The sequence below is a fragment of the Xiphophorus maculatus genome, chromosome 12 (genome assembly GCF_002775205.1).
Source record: "Xiphophorus maculatus strain JP 163 A chromosome 12, X_maculatus-5.0-male, whole genome shotgun sequence".
Lineage (NCBI taxonomy): Eukaryota > Metazoa > Chordata > Actinopteri > Cyprinodontiformes > Poeciliidae > Xiphophorus > Xiphophorus maculatus.
Window position 1 is genome coordinate 18,120,885 of NC_036454.1, and position 22,475 is coordinate 18,143,359.

The 22,475-nt window shown below is 37.3% G+C and overlaps 1 protein-coding gene across 2 annotated transcripts in view; it reads right to left on the minus strand.

Annotated features, from left to right (window-relative positions):
- The window catches only part of sgsm1 (small G protein signaling modulator 1), a 57,181-nt gene that overhangs the window by 14,597 nt on the left and 20,109 nt on the right, over positions 1–22,475 (minus strand). For both annotated transcript variants that reach the window (XM_023343428.1, XM_023343427.1), the window contains exons 14-17: positions 1,869–1,933; positions 1,635–1,780; positions 1,062–1,190; positions 793–975 (exon numbers count right to left, since the gene is read on the minus strand). In XM_023343428.1, coding sequence (XP_023199196.1) covers positions 793–975; positions 1,062–1,190; positions 1,635–1,780; positions 1,869–1,933 — 523 coding nt within the window. The remainder of the gene's footprint in view (positions 1–792; positions 976–1,061; positions 1,191–1,634; positions 1,781–1,868; positions 1,934–22,475) is intronic.

Below are 22,475 nucleotides of genomic sequence, written 5' to 3' on the forward strand. Positions count from 1 at the left end.
CAGAAAATGTTCTTGCAGATGGCCTGTCCAGGATGTGAGTATTCTTTTGTTTTGTGTAACATTCAGCATTTACAAAACCTGGTTTTGTAATTTAAGGGGGGGAGTGTTACGGCCCCTGGCCTCTTGAGGCTGTGCAGGCTTTGTTTTTTTTCTATTATGCAGGATCAGCTGTGCGGGCACAGTTTTCTGATTGGCTGCCTAGAAGCTGCAGGAGAGCAGCCACCCCATTGGAGCAGCAAAGCCAATCAGACGTTGATGAGACCCACCTGTATCATATAAAAGACATCCGAGTTCATTCCTCCAGTGGGGCAGCTAGCAGGAAGAGGTTGTGTACAGCTGACCCCCACCTTCTGTGTTTTGTGACTGTTTGTGGACAGTTTGAGCAATTTTGTTCTTGTTTCTTTTGTTAAGTAGTGAATCTGCCTTAGATAAACTTTGAACAAGCTAGAGGCTTGTGTTTGGGAGGTTTTTGGTGCTCCCCTTTGTTCTTTCTTTTTGGTTGTTTTGAGTTACTTTAGACTGATGTGTTTGCACATCTTATTTAATTTGCACTCAGTGTTTTCTGCGTTTGTTGGTTCTTTACTTTTGTTTAATTGGCTTAAGTTGTATTGTGTTTTGTGAAAACCATCTTTTGTAATAAATCATTCTTTCATTCCACTTTTATCTCTGGACACATTTTATGTTGCCGCCCCTGGACCCCTAGACCTAAGGGGGCGTAACAGCAGGATATAAAAAAATGACCAGCAGCCTTTCTTTTAAACTGTGAATAATGTTTTTTTTTTTACTCTTTACCTCGTTGCTCACAGTGGAGTCATGATGGGTCATCCTCTGACTGGAGCTGTCCACGCTCGCCACAGAGGAGCACTTTGCCAAAGCGGCAGCGTGCTGCTCCTTCTCTCGCTCGCGTACAACCTCCTCACATGCCAACCACTCGCTGATGGTCTGCTCGTAGGAAGCCTGCATTTGTTCATCCACCTACGGCCAAAGAGTGAGCAGTCAAGCGTCAGTGGTGTTGGTGCAGAAAACCTCCGAAGGGCTGGAGTAACAGAGGAGCAGCTAACCTCCCTCCTGTCCTCCTCTGACGTCCCAAACTGGTAATGACCCAGCAGGAAAGGCCACACCTCTTTACGCAGCGAGGGGTCCACGCCGCCGAAGTAGACCAAGCGGAGCAGCTCCTGCTCTTTGTAGGCCTGACGAAAAGCAGCACAAGCCTTTGATCGACCCAGGGCTTGCCTTTTGATCAGTCCTATTATCTTCTTTATTAAAAATGATAATGATCTCCCACACACGCCTTAATGTGCCAGAACAACATCGGCTGCCTCAGTAATGATCAAAGCTTGCATTCAATTATTCATGATAAAGCAACGTTTTAATGTTTTGAAATGAGCCAGGCTATATTGCTGACCCCTCATAAATTTGATTAATATCTTCATAAACTTCAGAAGTGGTGTTTAGGTGTAATTTACAAGGCCATTAGTCAGGCTTCATGAGACCGGCAGCGTGAGCCGCATCGCTAGCAGGCAGAGCGGGAGGGAGTGGAAGGAAGAAGCGGAGGTTACATGTGTATGTGTGTGTGAGCATGAGGAGAGCCTTCTGTCTGCAGTTAAAGTCAAAGCATGTGTCATGGTGCTTACCGTGCAGTCCTTAAGAAATGTCTGCCAAACGTCTGCAGTGAGCCCCCCGGAGGCGTCGCAGGGCGCGTTGGGCGCCACAATGGTGTGGTTGACGAGGGCGGAGAGATGCGTACGCACGGTGGACAGGTGGCGGCAGTACGCCAGCCCTGGTCGAAGAGACGGCTAATCAATTAATCCAATCGCAACAGATGAGAGTGAATGTGAGCTGATAACATTCAATACGGCATTTCGTACATCCATAAAACGCCCTGGAGATGATCTGATATTTCATGTTGTCACACAGCAGCTTCAGAGGAGTCCTGCAGAAAGACACAGCACAGATTATTTTACCTAAACTGCAGCACCTTTGCAAAAGTATTCATATCACTTGAAATGATAAATATCTGGTCAAATAATAATATATTTCAGGTGCATTTAATGTGATAGATGGGAAATGATGCAGGGTAAATGAGATGACTGTGCTTACAGCCAGAAGATGTTTAGGGCTGTCTCTTACATTTTTGCTAATTTAGAGACATTTCAGTCTTTTTTATTAAATAGCTCTAACAACCCAATTGGAATAACCTTTGGTCTGGGGCAGCATGATTTTAGGAAAACATCACTTTGCACTAATATCGGTAAATATTGAATCGACCATAAAACCTGCAATCAACCCATACTTCCTCAGTGTTCACTTGCACATTATTGGGGCCTGCCATGCAAAGCAATGGCAGGAACCTATTGCTATTCTCCCAAGAAAAGTTTCTTTATTATTATTGGGGCCTGCCATGCAAATGGCAGGAACCTATTACTATTGTCGGAGAGAAGTGTCTCTTTATTTATTTTTCTTCCGTAACCGTTAATGCGGCTCATACCGCTGGGTGCACACCTACAAATGAGGTATCAAAACGTGCAGAAAATTCACGCCATGATTGCTATTACTTTTGGTGGGATTTGGGCTTAACGTGGCGACATAATTCGCAAAAAACTACGAAAAAAATCCCATTATAAGTCAATGGGAAAAATCCTAGAAATACCCTATTTTACCCTATTTTTGAGGATTTTCTGTGTCGTCACAAATTCACCTAGAAATGCCATTCAAATTTCATTTTGTAGATACGTCTGTGATCTCTTCGAAAGTGAAGACGGCTCGTCGATACCAGTTACGGTTTGTCCACAATTTGCCTCTAAGCGACCCAAAGTTTCTCATTTTTCTTCAAATTAGAGTGACAGCAGACCTCGGTTCATATCTGGGCACAACATTTCTTTCTCTCATCACTGTAAATGCTCTGAGTGAGGTACAGATATGAATCTCGGGACTATCGCAGAAGACACATTGAACTGTCATACGCTTAAAACGCTTTTCGAATATGTATTACGGTTCCCGAACAAGAAGGATTTGTTTCCAATGCTTTTTTTCAGTAAAGTGTGTTTGCTCAAACACACTTGTGTGTTTGAGCGCTCAGAGCTCAGAGCTCACACCTGCTGAGACCATTATTTGCCATAGCAACGGATCTCAAGAGGCTATTGGCTGCTGGTTAGGACTACGAATACGCATCACTGTAGTTCTATCTATAGTGGAATACTCAGTTGAAACAGAGGAGGACTGAACTGGCCTTTAGAACTGCTATGGGCTGTATATAACTGATTTAACTCAGTAACTGTTACACATGGGATTAGTTTGGAACTTTAAAATTAAGCATACTGAAAATTTCAAAATAAAAGCCTTGAATATTTTACATGACGTAATTGCTCTTTTTGGCCGTATATGACTTTTTCATCCAAAGCACTGTTACACATGGGATTAGTTCGGAACTTTCAAATGGAGCATAATAATAATTTCAAAATAAAAGCCTTGAATATTTTTACATCAACTACTTTTGTTTTGAGCATTATATAACTGATTTAACCCAATGACTATTACACATGGGATTAGTTTGGCCCTTTAAAATGAAGCATACTGAAAATTTCAAAATAAAAGCCTTGAATATTTTTACATCATGTAATTGCTCTTTTTGGCCGTATATGACTTTTTCATCCAAAGCACTGTTACACATGGGATTAGTTCGGAACTTTAAAATGGAGCATAATAATAATTTCAAATTAAAAGCCTTGAATATTGTTACATCAACTACTTGTGTTTTGAGCATTATATAACTGATTTTATCCAATGACTGTTATTCATGGGATTAGGTTGGCCCATTGAAATGAAGCATACTGAAAATTTCAAAATAAAAGCCTTGAATATTGTTACATCATGTAATTGCTCTTTTTTGCCTTTATTTGACTTTTTCATCCAAAGCACTGTTACACATGGTATTAGTTCAGAACTTTAAAATGAAGCGTAATGAAAATTTCAAAATAAAAGCCTTGAATATTTTTAAATCAGGTAATTGCTGTTTTTGGCTTTATGTGACTTTTTCATCCAAAGCACTGTTACACATGGTATTAGTTTGGCCCTTTGAAATGAAGCATACTGAAAATGTCAAAATAAAAGCCTTGAATATTTTTACATGACGTAATTGCTCTTTTTGGCTTTATTTGACTTTTTCATCCAAAGCACTGTTACACGTGGTATTAGTTCGGAACTTTAAAATGAAGCATACTGAAAATTTCAAAATAAAAGCCTTGAATATTTTTACATGACGTAATTGCTCTTTTTGGCTTTATTTGACTTTTTCATCCAAAGCACTGTTACACATGGAATTAGTTTGTCCCTTTGAAATGAAGCATACTGAAAATTTCAAAATAAAAGCCTTGAAGATTTTTACATGACGTAATTGCTCTTTTTGGCTTTATTTGACTTTTTCATCCAAAGCACTCTTACACGTGGTATTAGTTCAGAACTTTAAAATGAAGCATACTGAAAATTTCAAAATAAAAGCCTTGAATATTTTTACATCAGCTACTTGCGTTTTGAGCATTATATAACTATTTTAACCCAAGGACTATTACGCATGGGATTAGTTTGGCCCTTTGAAATGAAGTTTAACAAAACTTCCAAAATAAAAGCCTCGACAACATTTTAAATCGTACCGAACGGTGCGCGTCCGCCTCGCTCGACGTTCTTGCGGTTCTCCGCGTGCCGCTGATCGCGTCGCGGCGTCCTTTGGCGTCGACGCCGATTTCTGGCGTGACGACGCCGGGCCCATGCCCCCCGGGCGCGCCTCGGCAGGCCCCGGCTAAATTTCTTCCGAAATTTTCTAGTTGGGGCCTGCCATGCAAAGCAATGGCAGGAACCTATTACTATTGTCGGAGAGAAGCGTCTCTTTAAGTATTATTGGGGCCTGCCATGCAAAGCAATGGCAGGAACCTATTACTCTACACCCAACAAAGTGTCTCTTTAATATTATTATAATTCTTTATTTTTCTTCCGTAACCGTTAATGCGGCTCGTACCGCTGGGTGCACACCTACAAATGAGGTATCAAAACGTGCAGAAAATTCACGCCATTGGAGCTATTACTTCTGGTGGGATTTGGGCTTAACGTGGCGACATAATTCGCAAAAAACTACGAAAAAACCCCCATTATAACTCAATGGGAAAAATCCTAGAAATACCCTATTTTTGAGGATTTGCTGTGTCGTCACAAATTCACCTAGAAATGCCATTCAAATTTCATTTTGTAGATACGTCTGTGATCTCTTCGAAAGTGAAGACGGCTCGTCGATACCAGTTACGGTTTGTCCACAATTTGCCTCTAAGCGACCCAAACTTTCTCATTTTTGCTGAAATTACAGTGACAGCCGATCTCGGTTCAGATCTGGGCATAACATTTCTTTCTCTCATCACTGTAAATGCTCTGAGTGAGGTACAGATATGAATCTCGGGACTATCGCAGAAGACACATTGAACTGTCATACGCTCGAAACGCTTTTCGAATATGTATTACGGTTCCCGAACAAGAAGGATTTGTTTCCAATGCTTTTTTTCAGTAAAGTGTGTTTGCTCAAACACACTTGTGTGTTTGAGAGCTCACAGCTCACAGCTCACACCTGCTGAGACCATTATTTGCCATAGCAACGGAACTCAAGAGGCTATTGGCTGCTGATTTGGACTACGAATACGCATCGCTGTAGTTCTATCTATCCTCAGTTGAAACAGATCAGGACTGAGAACTGGCCTTTAGAACTACTGCTGCTATGGGCTGTATATAACTGATTTAACTCAGTAACTGTTACACATGGGATTAGTTTGGAACTTTAAAATGGAGCATAATAATAATTTCAAAATAAAAGCCTTGAATAGTTTTACATCAGGTAATTGCTGTTTTTGGCTTTATTTGACGTTTTCATCCAAAGCACTGTTACACATGGGATTACTTTGGAACTTTAAAATGGAGAATAATAATAATTTCAAAATAAAAGCCTTGAATATTTTTACATCAGGTAATTGCTTTTTTTGGCCGTATATGACTTTTTCATCACAAGCAATGTTACACATGGGATTAGTTTGGAACTTTAAAATGGAGAATAATAATTTCAAAATAAAAGCCTTGAATATTTTTACATCAGGTAATTGCTGTTTTTGGCTTTATTTGACGTTTTCATCCAAAGCACTGTTACACATGGGATTACTTTGGAACTTTAAAATGGAGAATAATAATAATTTCAAAATAAAAGCCTTGAATATTTTTACATCAGGTAATTGCTGTTTTTGGCTTTATATGACTTTTTCATCCAAAGCACTGTTACACATGGGATTAGTTTGGAACTTTAAAATGGAGCATAATAATAATTTCAAAATAAAAGCCTTGAATATTTTTACATCAGGTAATTGCTCTTTTTGGCTTTATTTGACTTTTTCATCCAAAGCACTGTTACACGTGGTATTAGTTTGGCCCTTTGAAATGAAGCATTCTGAAAATTTCAAAATAAAAGCCTTGAATAATTTTACATGACGTAATTGCTCTTTTTGGCTTTATTTGACTTTTTCATCCAAAGCACTGTTACACGTGGTATTAGTTTGGCCCTTTGAAATGAAGCATACTGAAAATTTCAAAATAAAAGCCTTGAATATTTTTTACATCAGCTACTTGTGTTTTGAGCATTATATAACTATTTTAACCCAAGGACTATTACGCATGGGATTAGTTTGGCCCTTTGAAATGAAGTTTAACAAAACTTCCAAAATAAAAGCCTTGACAACATTTTAAATCGTACCGAACGGTGCACGTCCGCCTCGCTTAACGTTCTTGCGGTTCTCCGCGTGCCACTGCTTACGTCGCGGCGTTCTTTGGCGTCGACGCCGATTTGTGGCGCGACGACGCCGGGCCCGAACCCCACGGCCGCGCCTTGGCAGGCCCCGGCTAAATTTCTTCCGAAATTTTCTAGTTGGGGCCTGCCATGCAAAGCAATGGCAGGAACCTATTGCTATTCTCCCAAGAAAAGTTTCTTTATTATTATTATTCTTTATTTTTCATCCGTAACCGTTAATGCGGCTCATACCGCTGCGTGCACACCTACAAAAGAGGTATCAAAACGTGCAGAAAATTCACGCCATTCCAGCTATTACTTTTGGTGGGATTCGGGATTAACATGGCGACATAATTCGCAAAAAACTACGAAAAAAACCCCATTATAACTCAATGGGAAAAATCCTAGAAATACCCTATTTTTGAGGATTTGCTGTGTCGTCACAAATTCACCTAGAAATGCCATTCAAATTTCATTTTGTAGATACGTCTGTGATCTCTTCGAAAGTGAAGACGGCTCGTCGATACCAGTTATGGTTTGTCCACAATTTGCCTCTAAGCGACCCAAAGTTTCTCATTTTTGCTCATATTAGAGTGACAGCCGACCTCGGTTCATATCTGGGCACAACATTTCTTTCTCTCATCACTGTAAATGCTCTGAGTGAGGTACAGATATGAATCTCGGGACTATCGCAGAAGACACATTGAACTGTCATACGCTTAAAACGCTTTTCGAATATGTATTACGGTTCCCGAACAAGAAGGATTTGTTTCCAATGCTTTTTTTCAGTAAAGTGTGTTTGCTCAAACACACTTGTGTGTTTGAGAGCTCACAGCTCAGAGCTCACACCTGCTGAGACCATTATTTGCCATAGCAACGGAACTCAAGAGGCTATTGGCTGCTGGTTAGGACTACGAATACGCATCGTTGTAGTTCTATCTATCCTCAGTTGAAACAGATCAGGACTGAGAACTGGCCTTTACAACTACTTGCTGCTTTGGGCTGTATATAACTGATTTAACTCAGTAACTGTTACACATGGGATTAGTTTTACACTTTAAAATTAAGCATATTGAAAATTTCACAATAAAAGCCCTGAATATTTTTACATGACGTAATTGCTCTTTTTTGGCTTTATTTGACTTTTTCATCCAAAGCACTGTTACACATGGTATTAGTTTGGCCCTTTAAAATGAAGCTTAACAAAAATTTCAAAATAAAAGCCTTGAATATTTTTACATCAGCTACTTGTGTTTTGAGCATTATATAACTATTTTAACCGAAGGACTATTACGCATGGGATTAGTTTGGCCCTTTGAAATGAAGCATCCTGCAAATTTCAAAATAAAAGCCTTGAATATTTTTACATGACGTAATTGCTCTTTTTGGCTTTATTTGACTTTTTCATCCAAAGCACTGTTACACATGGTATTAGTTTGGCCCTTTGAAATGAATATTAACAAAAATTTCAAAATTAAAGCCTTGAATATTTTTACATCATGTAATTGCTCTTTTTGGCTTTATTTGACTTTTTCATCCAAAGCACTGTTACACGTGGTATTAGTTTGGCCCTTTGAAATGAAGCTTAACAAAAGTTTCAAAATAAAAGCCTTGAATATTTTTACATGACGTAATTGCTCTTTTTGGCTTTATTTGACTTTTTCATCCAAAGCACTCTTACACGTGGTATTAGTTCAGAACTTTAAAATGAAGCATACTGAAAATTTCAAAATAAAAGCCTTGAATATTTTACATGAAGTAATTGCTCTTTTTGGCCGTATATGACTTTTTCATCCAAAGCAATGTTACACATGGGATTAGTTCGGAACTTTAAAATGGAGCATAATAATAATTTCAAAATAAAAGCCTTGAATATTTTTACATCAGGTAATTGCTGTTTTTGGCTTTATTTGACGTTTTCATCCAAAGCACTGTTACACATGGGATTACTTTGGAACTTTGAAATGAAGCATACTGAAAATTTCAAAATAAAAGCCTTGAATATTTTTACATCAGGTAATTGCTGTTTTTGGCTTTATATGACTTTTTCATCCAAAGCACTGTTACACATGGGATTAGTTTGGAACTTTAAAATGGAGCATAATAATAATTTCAAAATAAAAGCCTTGAATATTTTTACATCAGGTAATTGCTCTTTTTGGCTTTATTTGACTTTTTCATCCAAAGCACTGTTACACGTGGTATTAGTTTGGCCCTTTGAAATGAAGCATTCTGAAAATTTCAAAATAAAAGCCTTGAATAATTTTACATGACGTAATTGCTCTTTTTGGCTTTATTTGACTTTTTCATCCAAAGCACTGTTACACGTGGTATTAGTTTGGCCCTTTGAAATGAAGCATACTGAAAATTTCAAAATAAAAGCCTTGAATATTTTTACATCAGCTACTTGTGTTTTGAGCATTATATAACTATTTTAACCCAAGGACTATTACGCATGGGATTAGTTTGGCCCTTTGAAATGAAGGTTAACAAAACTTCCAAAATAAAAGCCTTGACAACATTTTAAATCGTACCGAACGGTGCACGTCCGCCTCGCTTAACGTTCTTGCGGTTCTCCGCGTGCCACTGATCACGTCGCGGCGTCCTTTGGCGTCGACGCCGATTTGTGGCGCGACGACGCCGGGCCCATGCCCGACGGGCGCGCCTTGGCAGGCCCCGGCTAAATTTCTTCCGAAATTTTCTAGTTATTCTTTATTTTTCTTCCGTAACCGTTAATGCGGCTCATACCGCTGGGTGCACACCTACAAATGAGGTATCAAAACGTGCAGAAAATTCACGCCATTGGAGCTATTACTTCTGGTGGGATTTGGGCTTAACGTGGCGACATAATTCGCAAAAAACTACGAAAAAAACCCCATTATAACTCAATGGGAAAAATCCTAGAAATACCCTATTTTTGAGGATTTGCTGTGTCGTCACAAATTCACCTAGAAATGCCATTCAAATTTCATTTTGTAGATACGTCTGTGATCTCTTCGAAAGTGAAGACGGCTCGTCGATACCAGTTACGGTTTGTCCACAATTTGCCTCTAAGCGACCCAAACTTTCTCATTTTTGCTGAAATTACAGTGACAGCCCATCTCGGTTCATATCTGGGCACAACATTTCTTTCTCTCATCGCTGTAAATGCTCTGAGTGAGGTACAGATATGAATCTCGGGACTATCGCAGAAGACACATTGAACTGTCATACGCTCGAAACGCTTTTCGAATATGTATTACGGTTCCCGAACAAGAAGGATTTGTTTCCAATGCTTTTTTTCAGTAAAGTGTGTTTGCTCAAACACACTTGTGTGTTTGAGAGCTCACAGCTCAGAGCTCACACCTGCTGAGACCATTATTTGCCATAGCAACGGAACTCAAGAGGCTATTGGCTGCTGATTTGGACTACGAATACGCATCGCTGTAGTTCTATCTATCCTCAGTTGAAACAGATCAGGACTGAGAACTGGCCTTTAGAACTACTGCTGCTATGGGCTGTATATAACTGATTTAACTCAGTAACTGTTACACATGGGATTAGTTTGGAACTTTAAAATGGAGCATAATAATAATTTCAAAATAAAAGCCTTGAATATTTTTACATCAGGTAATTGCTGTTTTTGGCTTTATTTGACGTTTTCATCCAAAGCACTGTTACACATGGGATTCGTTCGGAACTTTAAAATGGAGCATAATAATAATTTCAAAATAAAAGCCTTGAATATTTTTACATCATGTAATTGCGGTTTTTGGCTTTATGTGACATTTTTATCCAAAGCACTGTTACACAATGGAATAGTTTGGCCCTCTGAAATGAAGCATACTGAAAATTTCAAAATAAAAGCCTTGAATATTTTTACATCATGTAATTGCTCTTTTTGGCCGTATATGACTTTTTCATCCAAAGCACTGTTACACATGGGATTAGTTTGGAACTTTGAAATTAAGCATATTGAAAATTTCACAATAAAAGCCCTGAATATTTTTACATGACGTAATTGCTCTTTTTTGGCTTTATTTGACTTTTTCATCCAAAGCACTGTTACACATGGTATTAGTTTGGCCCTTTAAAATGAAGCTTAACAAAAATTTCAAAATAAAAGCCTTGAATATTTTTACATCAGCTACTTGTGTTTTGAGCATTATATAACTATTTTAACCGAAGGACTATTACGCATGGGATTAGTTTGGCCCTTTGAAATGAAGCATCCTGCAAATTTCAAAATAAAAGCCTTGAATATTTTTACATGACGTAATTGCTCTTTTTGGCTTTATTTGACTTTTTCATCCAAAGCACTGTTACACATGGTATTAGTTTGGCCCTTTGAAATGAAGATTAACAAAAATTTCAAAATAAAAGCCTTGAATATTTTTACATCATGTAATTGCTCTTTTTGGCTTTATTTGACTTTTTCATCCAAAGCACTGTTACACATGGGATTAGTTTGGAGCTTTAAAATGGAGCATAATAATAATTTCAAAATAAAAGCCTTGAATATTTTTACATCAGGTAATTGCTGTTTTTGGCTTTATTTGACGTTTTCATCCAAAGCACTGTTACACATGGGATTACTTTGGAACTTTAAAATGGAGAATAATAATTTCAAAATAAAAGCCTTGAATATTTTCACATCAGGTAATTGCTTTTTTTGGCCGTATATGACTTTTTCATCCAAAGCAATGTTACACATGGGATTAGTTTGGAACTTTAAAATTGAGAATAATAATTTCAAAATAAAAGCCTTGAATATTTTTACATCAGGTAATTGCTGTTTTTGGCTTTATTTGACGTTTTCATCCAAATCACTGTTACACATGGGATTACTTTGGAACTTTAAAATGGAGAATAATAATAATTTCAAAATAAAAGCCTTGAATATTTTTACATCAGGTAATTGCTTTTTTTGGCCGTATATGACTTTTTCATCCAAAGCAATGTTACACATGGGATTAGTTTGGAACTTTAAAATGGAGAATAATAATTTCAAAATAAAAGCCTTGAATATTTTTACATCAGGTAATTGCTGTTTTTGGCTTTATTTGACGTTTTCATCCAAAGCACTGTTACACATGGGATTACTTTGGAACTTTAAAATGGAGAATAATAATAATTTCAAAATAAAAGCCTTGAATATTTTTACATCAGGTAATTGCTCTTTTTGGCTTTATTTGACTTTTTCATCCAAAGCACTGTTACACATGGTATTAGTTTGGCCCTTTGAAATGAAGCATACTGAAAATTTCAAAATAAAAGCCTTGAATAATTTTACATGACGTAATTGCTCTTTTTGGCTTTATTTGACTTTTTCATCCAAAGCACTGTTACACGTGGTATTAGTTTGGCCCTTTGAAATGAAGCATACTGAAAATTTCAAAATAAAAGCCTTGAATATTTTTACATCAGCTACTTGTGTTTTGAGCATTATATAACTATTTTAACCCAAGGACTATTACGCATGGGATTAGTTTGGCCCTTTGAAATGAAGTTTAACAAAACTTCCAAAATAAAAGCCTCGACAACATTTTAAATCGTACCGAACGGTGCACGTCCGCCTCGCTTAACGTTCTTGCGGTTCTCCGCGTGCCATTGCTTACGTCGCGGCGTTCTTTGGCGTCGACGCCGATTTGTGGCGCGACGACGCCGGGCCCGAACCCCACGGCCGCGCCTTGGCAGGCCCCGGCTAATTATTCTTTATTTTTCATCCGTAACCGTTAATGCGGCTCATACCGCTGCGTGCACACCTACAAAAGAGGTATCAAAACGTGCAGAAAATTCACGCCATTCCAGCTATTACTTTTGGTGGGATTCGGGATTAACATGGCGACATAATTCGCAAAAAACTACGAAAAAAACCCCATTATAACTCAATGGGAAAAATCCTAGAAATACCCTATTTTTGAGGATTTGCTGTGTCGTCACAAATTCACCTAGAAATGCCATTCAAATTTCATTTTGTAGATACGTCTGTGATCTCTTCGAAAGTGAAGACGGCTCGTCGATACCAGTTATGGTTTGTCCACAATTTGCCTCTAAGCGACCCAAAGTTTCTCATTTTTGCTCATATTAGAGTGACAGCCGACCTCGGTTCATATCTGGGCACAACATTTCTTTCTCTCATCGCTGTAAATGCTCTGAGTGAGGTACAGATATGAATCTCGGGACTATCGCAGAAGACACATTGAACTGTCATACGCTTAAAACGCTTTTCGAATATGTATTACGGTTCCCGAACAAGAAGGATTTGTTTCCAATGCTTTTTTTCAGTAAAGTGTGTTTGCTCAAACACACTTGTGTGTTTGAGAGCTCACAGCTCAGAGCTCACACCTGCTGAGACCATTATTTGCCATAGCAACGGAACTCAAGAGGCTATTGGCTGCTGGTTAGGACTACGAATACGCATCGTTGTAGTTCTATCTATCCTCAGTTGAAACAGATCAGGACTGAGAACTGGCCTTTACAACTACTTGCTGCTTTGGGCTGTATATAACTGATTTAACTCAGTAACTGTTACACATGGGATTAGTTTTACACTTTAAAATTAAGCATATTGAAAATTTCACAATAAAAGCCCTGAATATTTTTACATGACGTAATTGCTCTTTTTTGGCTTTATTTGACTTTTTCATCCAAAGCACTGTTACACATGGTATTAGTTTGGCCCTTTAAAATGAAGCTTAACAAAAATTTCAAAATAAAAGCCTTGAATATTTTTACATCAGCTACTTGTGTTTTGAGCATTATATAACTATTTTAACCGAAGGACTATTACGCATGGGATTAGTTTGGCCCTTTGAAATGAAGCATCCTGCAAATTTCAAAATAAAAGCCTTGAATATTTTTACATGACGTAATTGCTCTTTTTGGCTTTATTTGACTTTTTCATCCAAAGCACTGTTACACATGGTATTAGTTTGGCCCTTTGAAATGAATATTAACAAAAATTTCAAAATTAAAGCCTTGAATATTTTTACATCATGTAATTGCTCTTTTTGGCTTTATTTGACTTTTTCATCCAAAGCACTGTTACACGTGGTATTAGTTTGGCCCTTTGAAATGAAGCTTAACAAAAGTTTCAAAATAAAAGCCTTGAATATTTTTACATGACGTAATTGCTCTTTTTGGCTTTATTTGACTTTTTCATCCAAAGCACTCTTACACGTGGTATTAGTTCAGAACTTTAAAATGAAGCATACTGAAAATTTCAAAATAAAAGCCTTGAATATTTTACATGAAGTAATTGCTCTTTTTGGCCGTATATGACTTTTTCATCCAAAGCAATGTTACACATGGGATTAGTTCGGAACTTTAAAATGGAGCATAATAATAATTTCAAAATAAAAGCCTTGAATATTTTTACATCAGGTAATTGCTGTTTTTGGCTTTATTTGACGTTTTCATCCAAAGCACTGTTACACATGGGATTACTTTGGAACTTTGAAATGAAGCATACTGAAAATTTCAAAATAAAAGCCTTGAATATTTTTACATCAGGTAATTGCTGTTTTTGGCTTTATATGACTTTTTCATCCAAAGCACTGTTACACATGGGATTAGTTTGGAACTTTAAAATGGAGCATAATAATAATTTCAAAATAAAAGCCTTGAATATTTTTACATCAGGTAATTGCTCTTTTTGGCTTTATTTGACTTTTTCATCCAAAGCACTGTTACACGTGGTATTAGTTTGGCCCTTTGAAATGAAACATTCTGAAAATTTCAAAATAAAAGCCTTGAATAATTTTACATGACGTAATTGCTCTTTTTGGCTTTATTTGACTTTTTCATCCAAAGCACTGTTACACGTGGTATTAGTTTGGCCCTTTGAAATGAAGCATACTGAAAATTTCAAAATAAAAGCCTTGAATATTTTTACATCAGCTACTTGTGTTTTGAGCATTATATAACTATTTTAACCCAAGGACTATTACGCATGGGATTAGTTTGGCCCTTTGAAATGAAGGTTAACAAAACTTCCAAAATAAAAGCCTTGACAACATTTTAAATCGTACCGAACGGTGCACGTCCGCCTCGCTTAACGTTCTTGCGGTTCTCCGCGTGCCACTGATCACGTCGCGGCGTCCTTTGGCGTCGACGCCGATTTGTGGCGCGACGACGCCGGGCCCATGCCCGACGGGCGCGCCTTGGCAGGCCCCGGCTAAATTTCTTCCGAAATTTTCTAGTTGGGGCCTGCCATGCAAAGCAATGGCAGGAACCTATTACTATTGTCGGAGAGAAGCGTCTCTTTAATATTCTTTATTCTTCCGTAACCGTTAATGCGGCTCGTACCGCTGGGTGCACACCTACAAATGAGGTATCAAAACGTGCAGAAAATTCACGCCATTGGAGCTATTATTTTTGGTGGGATTTGGGCTTAACGTGGCGACATAATTCGCAAAAAACTACGAAAAAACCCCCATTATAAGTCAATGGGAAAAATCCTGGAAATACCCTATTTTTGAGGATTTGCTGTGTCGTCACAAATTCACCTAGAAATGCCATTCAAATTTCATTTTGTAGATACGTCTGTGATCTCTTCGAAAGTGAAGACGGCTCGTCGATACCAGTTACGGTTTGTCCACAATTTGCCTCTAAGCGACCCAAAGTTTCTCATTTTTCTTCACATTAGTGACAGCCCATCTCGGTTCATATCTGGGCACAACATTTCTTTCTCTCATCACTGTAAATGCTCTGAGTGAGGTACAGATATGAATCTCGGGACTATCGCAGAAGACACATTGAACTGTCATACGCTTAAAACGCTTTTCGAATATGTATTACGGTTCCCGAACAAGAAGGATTTGTTTCCAATGCTTTTTTTCAGTAAAGTGTGTTTGCTCAAACACACTTGTGTGTTTGAGAGCTCACAGCTCAGAGCTCACACCTGCTGAGACCATTATTTGCCATAGCAACGGAACTCAAGAGGCTATTGGCTGCTGGTTAGGACTACGAATACGCATCACTGTAGTTCTATCTATCCTCAGTTGAAACAGATCAGGACTGAGAACTGGCCTTTAGAACTACTGCTGCTATGGGCTGTATATAACTGATTTAACTCAGTAACTGTTACACATGGGATTAGTTTGGAACTTTAAAATGGAGCATAATAATAATTTCAAAATAAAAGCCTTGAATATTTTTACATCAGGTAATTGCTGTTTTTGGCTTTATTTGACGTTTTCATCCAAAGCACTGTTACACATGGGATTACTTTGGAACTTTAAAATGGAGAATAATAATTTCAAAATAAAAGCCTTGAATATTTTCACATCAGGTAATTGCTTTTTTTGGCCGTAAATGACTTTTTCATCCAAAGCAATGTTACACATGGGATTAGTTTGGAACTTTAAAATGGAGAATAATAATTTCAAAATAAAAGCCTTGAATATTTTTACATCAGGTAATTGCTGTTTTTGGCTTTATTTGACGTTTTCATCCAAATCACTGTTACACATGGGATTACTTTGGAACTTTATAATGGAGAATAATAATAATTTCAAAATAAAAGCCTTGAATATTTTTACATCAGGTAATTGCTTTTTTTGGCCGTATATGACTTTTTCATCCAAAGCAATGTTACACATGGGATTAGTTTGGAACTTTAAAATGGAGAATAATAATTTCAAAATAAAAGCCTTGAATATTTTTACATCAGGTAATTGCTGTTTTTGGCTTTATTTGACGTTTTCATCCAAAGCACTGTTACACATGGGATTACTTTGGAACTTTAAAATGGAGAATAATAATAATTTCAAAATAAAAGCCTTGAATATTTTTACATCAGGTAATTGCTGTTTTTGGCTTTATATGACTTTTTCATCCAAAGCACTGTTACACGTGGGATTAGTTTGGCCCTTTGAAATGAAGCATACTGAAAATTTCAAAATAAAAGCCTTGAATATTTTTACATCAGCTACTTGTGTTTTGAGCATTATATAACTATTTTAACCCAAGGACTATTACGCATGGGATTAGTTTGGCCCTTTGAAATGAAGTTTAACAAAACTTCCAAAATAAAAGCCTCGACAACATTTTAAATCGTACCGAACGGTGCACGTCCGCCTCGCTTAACGTTCTTGCGGTTCTCCGCGTGCCACTGCTTACGTCGCGGCGTTCTTTGGCGTCGACGCCGATTTGTGGCGCGACGACGCCGGGCCCGAACCCCACGGCCGCGCCTTGGCAGGCCCCGGCTAAATTTCTTCCGAAATTTTCTAGTTGGGGCCTGCCATGCAAAGCAATGGCAGGAACCTATTACTATTGTCGGAGAGAAGTGTCTCTTTATTTATTTTTCTTCCGTAACCGTTAATGCGGCTCATACCGCTGGGTGCACACCTACAAATGAGGTATCAAAACGTGCAGAAAATTCACGCCATGATTGCTATTACTTTTGGTGGGATTTGGGCTTAACGTGGCGACATAATTCGCAAAAAACTACGAAAAAAATCCCATTATAAGTCAATGGGAAAAATCCTAGAAATACCCTATTTTACCCTATTTTTGAGGATTTTCTGTGTCGTCACAAATTCACCTAGAAATGCCATTCAAATTTCATTTTGTAGATACGTCTGTGATCTCTTCGAAAGTGAAGACGGCTCGTCGATACCAGTTACGGTTTGTCCACAATTTGCCTCTAAGCGACCCAAAGTTTCTCATTTTTCTTCAAATTAGAGTGACAGCAGACCTCGGTTCATATCTGGGCACAACATTTCTTTCTCTCATCACTGTAAATGCTCTGAGTGAGGTACAGATATGAATCTCGGGACTATCGCAGAAGACACATTGAACTGTCATACGCTTAAAACGCTTTTCGAATATGTATTACGGTTCCCGAACAAGAAGGATTTGTTTCCAATGCTTTTTTTCAGTAAAGTGTGTTTGCTCAAACACACTTGTGTGTTTGAGCGCTCAGAGCTCAGAGCTCACACCTGCTGAGACCATTATTTGCCATAGCAACGGATCTCAAGAGGCTATTGGCTGCTGGTTAGGACTACGAATACGCATCACTGTAGTTCTATCTATAGTGGAATACTCAGTTGAAACAGAGGAGGACTGAACTGGCCTTTAGAACTGCTATGGGCTGTATATAACTGATTTAACTCAGTAACTGTTACACATGGGATTAGTTTGGAACTTTAAAATTAAGCATACTGAAAATTTCAAAATAAAAGCCTTGAATATTTTACATGACGTAATTGCTCTTTTTGGCCGTATATGACTTTTTCATCCAAAGCACTGTTACACATGGGATTAGTTCGGAACTTTCAAATGGAGCATAATAATAATTTCAAAATAAAAGCCTTGAATATTTTTACATCAACTACTTTTGTTTTGAGCATTATATAACTGATTTAACCCAATGAGTATTACACATGGGATTAGTTTGGCCCTTTAAAATGAAGCATACTGAAAATTTCAAAATAAAAGCCTTGAATATTTTTACATCATGTAATTGCTCTTTTTGGCCGTATATGACTTTTTCATCCAAAGCACTGTTACACATGGGATTAGTTCGGAACTTTAAAATGGAGCATAATAATAATTTCAAATTAAAAGCCTTGAATATTGTTACATCAACTACTTGTGTTTTGAGCATTATATAACTGATTTTATCCAATGACTGTTATTCATGGGATTAGGTTGGCCCATTGAAATGAAGCATACTGAAAATTTCAAAATAAAAGCCTTGAATATTGTTACATCATGTAATTGCTCTTTTTTGGCTTTATTTGACTTTTTCATCCAAAGCACTGTTACACATGGTATTAGTTCAGAACTTTAAAATGAAGCGTAATGAAAATTTCAAAATAAAAGCCTTGAATATTTTTAAATCAGGTAATTGCTGTTTTTGGCTTTATGTGACTTTTTCATCCAAAGCACTGTTACACATGGTATTAGTTTGGCCCTTTGAAATGAAGCATACTGAAAATGTCAAAATAAAAGCCTTGAATATTTTTACATGACGTAATTGCTCTTTTTGGCTTTATTTGACTTTTTCATCCAAAGCACTGTTACACGTGGTATTAGTTCGGAACTTTAAAATGAAGCATACTGAAAATTTCAAAATAAAAGCCTTGAATATTTTTACATGACGTAATTGCTCTTTTTGGCTTTATTTGACTTTTTCATCCAAAGCACTGTTACACATGGAATTAGTTTGTCCCTTTGAAATGAAGCATACTGAAAATTTCAAAATAAAAGCCTTGAAGATTTTTACATGACGTAATTGCTCTTTTTGGCTTTATTTGACTTTTTCATCCAAAGCACTCTTACACGTGGTATTAGTTCAGAACTTTAAAATGAAGCATACTGAAAATTTCAAAATAAAAGCCTTGAATATTTTTACATCAGCTACTTGCGTTTTGAGCATTATATAACTATTTTAACCCAAGGACTATTACGCATGGGATTAGTTTGGCCCTTTGAAATGAAGTTTAACAAAACTTCCAAAATAAAAGCCTCGACAACATTTTAAATCGTACCGAACGGTGCGCGTCCGCCTCGCTCGACGTTCTTGCGGTTCTCCGCGTGCCGCTGATCGCGTCGCGCCGTCCTTTGGCGTCGACGCCGATTTCTGGCGTGACGACGCCGGGCCCATGCCCCCCGGGCGCGCCTCGGCAGGCCCCGGCTAAATTTCTTCCGAAATTTTCTAGTTATTCTTTATTTTTCATCCGTAACCGTTAATGCGGCTCATACCGCTGCGTGCACACCTACAAAAGAGGTATCAAAACGTGCAGAAAATTCACGCCATTCCAGCTATTACTTTTGGTGGGATTCGGGATTAACATGGCGACATAATTCGCAAAAAACTACGAAAAAAACCCCATTATAACTCAATGGGAAAAATCCTAGAAATACCCTATTTTTGAGGATTTGCTGTGTCGTCACAAATTCACCTAGAAATGCCATTCAAATTTCATTTTGTAGATACGTCTGTGATCTCTTCGAAAGTGAAGACGGCTCGTCGATACCAGTTATGGTTTGTCCACAATTTGCCTCTAAGCGACCCAAAGTTTCTCATTTTTGCTCATATTAGAGTGACAGCCGACCTCGGTTCATATCTGGGCACAACATTTCTTTCTCTCATCACTGTAAATGCTCTGAGTGAGGTACAGATATGAATCTCGGGACTATCGCAGAAGACACATTGAACTGTCATACGCTTAAAACGCTTTTCGAATATGTATTACGGTTCCCGAACAAGAAGGATTTGTTTCCAATGCTTTTTTTCAGTAAAGTGTGTTTGCTCAAACACACTTGTGTGTTTGAGAGCTCACAGCTCAGAGCTCACACCTGCTGAGACCATTATTTGCCATAGCAACGGAACTCAAGAGGCTATTGGCTGCTGGTTAGGACTACGAATACGCATCGTTGTAGTTCTATCTATCCTCAGTTGAAACAGATCAGGACTGAGAACTGGCCTTTACAACTACTTGCTGCTTTGGGCTGTATATAACTGATTTAACTCAGTAACTGTTACACATGGGATTAGTTTTACACTTTAAAATTAAGCATATTGAAAATTTCACAATAAAAGCCCTGAATATTTTTACATGACGTAATTGCTCTTTTTTGGCTTTATTTGACTTTTTCATCCAAAGCACTGTTACACATGGTATTAGTTTGGCCCTTTAAAATGAAGCTTAACAAAAATTTCAAAATAAAAGCCTTGAATATTTTTACATCAGCTACTTGTGTTTTGAGCATTATATAACTATTTTAACCGAAGGACTATTACGCATGGGATTAGTTTGGCCCTTTGAAATGAAGCATCCTGCAAATTTCAAAATAAAAGCCTTGAATATTTTTACATGACGTAATTGCTCTTTTTGGCTTTATTTGACTTTTTCATCCAAAGCACTGTTACACATGGTATTAGTTTGGCCCTTTGAAATGAATATTAACAAAAATTTCAAAATTAAAGCCTTGAATATTTTTACATCATGTAATTGCTCTTTTTGGCTTTATTTGACTTTTTCATCCAAAGCACTGTTACACGTGGTATTAGTTTGGCCCTTTGAAATGAAGCTTAACAAAAGTTTCAAAATAAAAGCCTTGAATATTTTTACATGACGTAATTGCTCTTTTTGGCTTTATTTGACTTTTTCATCCAAAGCACTCTTACACGTGGTATTAGTTCAGAACTTTAAAATGAAGCATACTGAAAATTTCAAAATAAAAGCCTTGAATATTTTACATGAAGTAATTGCTCTTTTTGGCCGTATATGACTTTTTCATCCAAAGCAATGTTACACATGGGATTACTTTGGAACTTTAAAATGGAGAATAATAATTTCAAAATAAAAGCCTTGAATATTTTCACATCAGGTAATTGCTTTTTTTGGCCGTATATGACTTTTTCATCCAAAGCAATGTTACACATGGGATTAGTTTGGAACTTTAAAATGGAGAATAATAATTTCAAAATAAAAGCCTTGAATATTTTTACATCAGGTAATTGCTGTTTTTGGCTTTATTTGACGTTTTCATCCAAATCACTGTTACACATGGGATTACTTTGGAACTTTAAAATGGAGAATAATAATAATTTCAAAATAAAAGCCTTGAATATTTTTACATCAGGTAATTGCTTTTTTTGGCCGTATATGACTTTTTCATCCAAAGCAATGTTACACATGGGATTAGTTTGGAACTTTAAAATGGAGAATAATAATTTCAAAATAAAAGCCTTGAATATTTTTACATCAGGTAATTGCTGTTTTTGGCTTTATTTGACGTTTTCATCCAAAGCACTGTTACACATGGGATTAGTTTGGAACTTTAAAATGGAGAATAATAATTTCAAAATAAAAGCCTTGAATATTTTTACATCAGGTAATTGCTGTTTTTGGCTTTATTTGACGTTTTCATCCAAAGCACTGTTACACATGGGATTACTTTGGAACTTTAAAATGGAGAATAATAATAATTTCAAAATAAAAGCCTTGAATATTTTTACATCAGGTAATTGCTGTTTTTGGCTTTATTTGACGTTTTCATCCAAAGCACTGTTACACATGGGATTACTTTGGAACTTTAAAATGGAGAATAATAATAATTTCAAAATAAAAGCCTTGAATATTTTTACATCAGGTAATTGCTCTTTTTGGCTTTATTGGACTTTTTCATCCAAAGCACTGTTACACGTGGTATTAGTTTGGCCCTTTGAAATGAAGCATACTGAAAATTTCAAAATAAAAGCCTTGAATAATTTTACATGACGTAATTGCTCTTTTTGGCTTTATTTGACTTTTTCATCCAAAGCACTGTTACACGTGGTATTAGTTTGGCCCTTTGAAATGAAGCATACTCAAAATTTCAAAATAAAAGCCTTGAATATTTTTACATCAGCTACTTGTGTTTTGAGCATTATATAACTATTTTAACCCAAGGACTATTACGCATGGGATTAGTTTGGCCCTTTGAAATGAAGTTTAACAAAACTTCCAAAATAAAAGCCTCGACAACATTTTAAATCGTACCGAACGATGCACGTCCGCCTCGCTTAACGTTCTTGCGGTTCTCCGCGTGCCACTGCTTACGTCGCGGCGTTCTTTGGCGTCGACGCCGATTTGTGGCGCGACGACGCCGGGCCCGAACCCCACGGCCGCGCCTTGGCAGGCCCCGGCTAAATTTCTTCCGAAATTTTCTAGTTGAAATGTAGAGTTTT